Genomic DNA, 4,591 nt, shown 5'->3' with positions numbered 1-4,591 from the left:
AGCTTGAGGCTCTGTCTCAAAAAAAAAAAACCAAACAAAAAACCACTGAGCTATGGGTGCTGAGCCTTTAATTTAAAACTAAATAAAAAAAATCAGATCTCATTGTTTTTTAATATGTAATATATATATTCTTAATACATTTCTTTGATATCTAGTAAAATGAAATTAGTTTTTATCTAAAGTCTTTGTTATATTCCTATAAGAATAAACATCTTTTCCATAAGGACATGTGTGATGTTATCTTTCTAAAATTGTAAACTTTTTCGGCAAATGGTGGTACAAATATTTTTTCCAGTTTTTCATAGATTTTAAAATTTTGTTAAGTGAGATTTTTTTTTTTTGCCACATTGATAGACTCTTTTTCATGTAGCCAAATTATTTATATTTTCATTTACAATTTCTTTCTTGGGTATTATAAGTAATACTCTTTTGAAAGATTATCAGAAACCATGGGCATCGTTAATTGTCCCCTATGCCAAGCCCAATGCTACTGGGCCTTCATTTTAAGAAATCAGATAAATACTTTCAAATTTCAAAGCTAGCGGCAGATGGGATTTCCCTCCCTGAACTTTTAAATGTAAAGCGACACTAAGGTTTACATGCCAGATTCATGGAAAACTGACTCATTAGAGAATTCCTGATGTGATACAGTAGACGGATTTACAATGGTTCTAGTGATAGGGAACTGGAAAAACCAGATGGAGGTGAAAACGGGTCTGTTGGCACTTAGGAGGCAGCGCCGTGATGCCAGGCCTCATGGCTGATGCCTCTCTGATGGCGTAACATGACCCATGTAGCCATCTAGGGACGTCTGACCAGAACAGCCTAGAATTCAGTTACTCATTGTCCCACCACCATCTGAGTCCGTGAATGTTATTATCTCCCCTGCTCTTCTACTCACTCGTCACCCATGACATAATGGATACAGGAAACTCCACTTCATTCACACCTGACAGATACAGAAAGAGACTGACACCCACTGAAGAACTTCTCACTATTATGTGCCGCCTGCTTCAAAAAATTAACAATTTGCAAAAGTCATTAAAAAAATTTGGTTTAACGTACCTGTAACACACACAAACACATATAAAACTTATAAGAAAATGTAAAAATCTTTTATGTTAATGCAGATGATATTACGGCCTTGAAATTGTACAGCTGAAACCTGGTCATGTTCAGATACAATCAGAAGAGGTAATCGAATGTTTGGTACCAGAAAGTGACTCTGATCTTTGTATAGTTGAGTCTGCCCCACATTTTCAAGGTCAAATTCCACCATCTTTCCTTATCACTGCTTTTGGAATCTATACATTCTGGAACATACACACAGCCTTAATGTTACTCAACCGCTCTGTGACTGCTAGTCTGAGCACCTCACTAACTTAAATAAACCTTGTATGTTCCTACAGCATTCAAACAGTGCTGGCTCCAGATGTTTTTATCGATTTTCTTAGTACCACTTCTTACTCTGCAGAACTTAGATGCCTGTGAAGTAACATTTCTTGATTTCAAGGAAAAAAGTGGGCAAAGGGCTAAGGTGGCAAAAAAGAGTATGGGGACACTTTTGAAGGTTATTATGATGTAGAACAGGCAGCTCTTTAGTCCAGAAGAACACTGTGCAGAAGTAGGAACTGCTTTGGCGGTTACCCCAGCTTTACAGATCCTTAAGAACTTAGCCCAAATTTTCCCCAGTTTCTTTGGGAGGGAAGGGGTTGTTTTTGTATTTAGTCAGGCTTTACCTGATGACAATGGTTTCTAATGTGAGTTCCAGTGAACTCCAGGATTCCACGAGGCAGCGCTAAGATCAGGATGGCCATGGTAGCCATGTTGAATCTGTGGCTGCCTATTAACCAAGGAGAGGTTTTCCATCTCTGAAGAACATTCTCATGTCCTGAAGGGTGACACCCAGCCCATTCCCCGGAAAATAAACCATCATCAAAAGCCAGTCACTGTAGGGTTCCTGTTTTTTCCCTTCTGTCTCCTGGGAGGGGTGGACAGTGAGGGAAAATCAGAGTGAGGGTTACACCAACTCTGGTCCTTGCACAACAAGGACTCCACCAAGTCAGGGTCCATCATACACTGTGTGCACTTCTAACTCACTGGGTATGCAAACGTTTGTTAATAATTCTCAGGAAGAGAGATGACCCCAACTGACTGACTGTAACCAGTTTCTTGGTGACTAGATCCCTTGACTCTAAGAGAATTTCTAACCCATAGTGAACTCTCAGACAAAATGCTCAATAGAGGGACGTTATCTGAATATCCTCATTGTAGAACAATTGGATTAAAAAATAATACTTCATAAAAATTAAATTTAAATAATAAACCTCAAGTATTATTGCTCTTAATATGCCATCCATCGTCTTAAACCTTGTGATTCCTAAAAGCCTCTAAATCCACCCACCACTAAATACCGAGCATGAGTAAATACTGGCTGAGAGTAAGGACTTTGGGACCTACAGCATCTGATTAAATCTTTACTGGCTGGTGGGATGTTGGGCAAATCATGTCTTCAAACCCCAGTTCAGAGAGGATAACGCTGCTCAAGGTGTTCTGAGAACTGAAGGAGACGATGCAAGTCAAACTTTGCACAGCCCGAGGCACACAGCGTGTAACTAACTCTAAGAGCTGAAGAAATTGTTTTGATTATTATTTTTTTTCAAAAAAGTGAAGTCGGAGTTAAGTTTCCACCAAATTTTCAGTAATGACATTTAAGAAGCCAAATTTTTCTGAATTTTAAAACTTAATTTTTTTCTAGTAACACAGTCACACAAATGAGTCCTCAGTCTTCAGCTGATAAAGCTGGATGTTACGTGTCACTTTCCTACAGATTTAATACCCACACCGGGACACTGCTGGAAACACCGAGGCACGCGTGGGTGGGTGGGGGTGGGGAGAGGTGGCAAAGCGTGTTCCTCGGACCCAGCCGTCACACACCGGTTTTGTCACGTTAGAGCAAAGCCTTTCCTTCCCTCCGAGGGACGAGGCCAAGTTGCCGCCAGAACCCAGGAGATCCTGCGCGTCGTACTTGGTGTCCGGGGCCTGCGCGGAAGGGGCACAGTCCGCAAACAGCGGAAGACGAGACCAAATGACCCCAGTTCCTTATGCACGCGGACCCCGCCTTCTCAGACCCAGCGTAGGCTGGAGCACCGAGGAGGACCTGGTGGCCCCTGACCTTGGACTAGCCGTGTCTGGCGCCCGGCGCCGTCCCGCCTTCCACGCCGCCAGCTCCGCGGCGAAGCGCGGGTACGTCCAGGCCGCCGCGGCCCCGCCCGCCGGCCCCTGCCCTGATTGACACTGGGCCGGCACATACGGGTCTGCGCCGAGGCCGGCAGGGCCAGCGCTATTTTAAACATGGCTTTCTCGCTCCCGGCCTCCGAGGCGCCGCGGCGCCCCCAGCCGCGGCCACAGCCCGCATGGGGTAATCCCGACATCTGTCCGATTTCTTTCTTTCTTTGCCCCCCAACTCCCTCTGTGTGTACCTGTTTTTCTCCGCTTGCTGCCTGCCTTCCACGCTCGTCACAACCTGACAGTTTGCAAAGAGGAAACTCCCCTCGGGGAAGGGGGCATGGAGAGTCGCTGGCGCTGCTCGCCGGGGGCGGAAACCATCCCAGCCAGCGCGAGTTCTCAGCCCGGGAACCGCGTCGCCGGAGGGAAAGTAGCGTTCGGAGGCCGACGAAGACCAGGGAGGCAGGCAGGGAGCGGGAAGCAATGTCTGCAACAGGCATCTGCAAACAAGCGAGGAGCAGCAAAGCGATCCCCAACCCGTAGTTGCTGCCGCGCGCGTTCTGCACGATCCACGGCAGTGACGGGATATGCCGTGAGCACAACCTGGAGGCCTTTGAAAGCTGTTCCGGTAAGACCTACCTTTCTCTTCGGCATAATGACTGTGTTGGCGCAGCAAAAAGTAAAGCAACGGGCTGAAAGTGCTGGCTCCGCCGCTGGATGCTGCCTCGGCCGCCGCAGCTACTCACGCGCAGGGCACAGCGTAGCCCGGCCTCTCCGCCCGCTCCTCCACAGCTCGGTCCCGGGCCCCTCCACTGGCCTCGCCGCTGCTCCAATGAGGAGCGGCGCCAGCCGGCCGCGAAGCCCCATTGGCTGAGGCAACGTTCTAAATTCCACGAGGGCACGCCCACCTCCGCGCGCCAGGTCCGTGCTGTTGTAGTTTCTACTTCACCAAAAAAAAAAAAAAAATCTGCCTGGCAACTGAGCATGCCCAGTTCAACTAGTAGCCCTCAGGTCACACAATTTTGGAGTTTCATTGTTTTGCTGTTGCTTTTTTGGATTGTATTAATTAGAGCAGTGAGCGTCTTCGTAGGAAGGAAAAAGAGTAAGACAGTTTAAGGCTGGACACGATAACGGTATGATATCAATATAAACACAGTAAGTACTTTATAGCTGTAAAGATTTGTAATGCATGTTCCATGATAAGGGTCTGGGTTTCCCTCTCTAGATATATGAAGACAGTAGTCCCTGAAATTGCTTAGCTCTGATTTTCTAACATCTGTGATTGTGAGTCAATCTTAAATTTGAAATACACGTTTAAAATGACACCCTTTGTGCATAATTTACTATTATGCCACACTTTGTG

The 4,591-nt window shown here is 46.1% G+C and overlaps 1 protein-coding gene across 5 annotated transcripts in view; it reads right to left on the bottom strand.

Annotated features, from left to right (window-relative positions):
- Positions 1-4,059, bottom strand: part of HMGN3 (high mobility group nucleosomal binding domain 3) — a 33,127-nt gene extending 29,068 nt beyond the window's left edge. For all 5 annotated transcript variants that reach the window (XM_023517270.1, XM_023517271.1, XM_023517272.1 and 2 more), the window contains exon 1: positions 3,868-4,059. In XM_023517270.1, coding sequence (XP_023373038.1) covers positions 3,868-3,882 — 15 coding nt within the window. In that variant the 5' untranslated portion in view covers positions 3,883-4,059. The remainder of the gene's footprint in view (positions 1-3,867) is intronic.
- Between the last annotated feature and the right edge of the window lie 532 nt (positions 4,060-4,591).

This window comes from Otolemur garnettii, unplaced genomic scaffold (genome assembly GCF_000181295.1).
Source record: "Otolemur garnettii isolate 467f Iridium unplaced genomic scaffold, OtoGar3 scaffold00107, whole genome shotgun sequence".
Classification (NCBI taxonomy): domain Eukaryota; kingdom Metazoa; phylum Chordata; class Mammalia; order Primates; family Galagidae; genus Otolemur; species Otolemur garnettii.
This window is presented reverse-complemented; position numbering and strand designations above follow the sequence as displayed.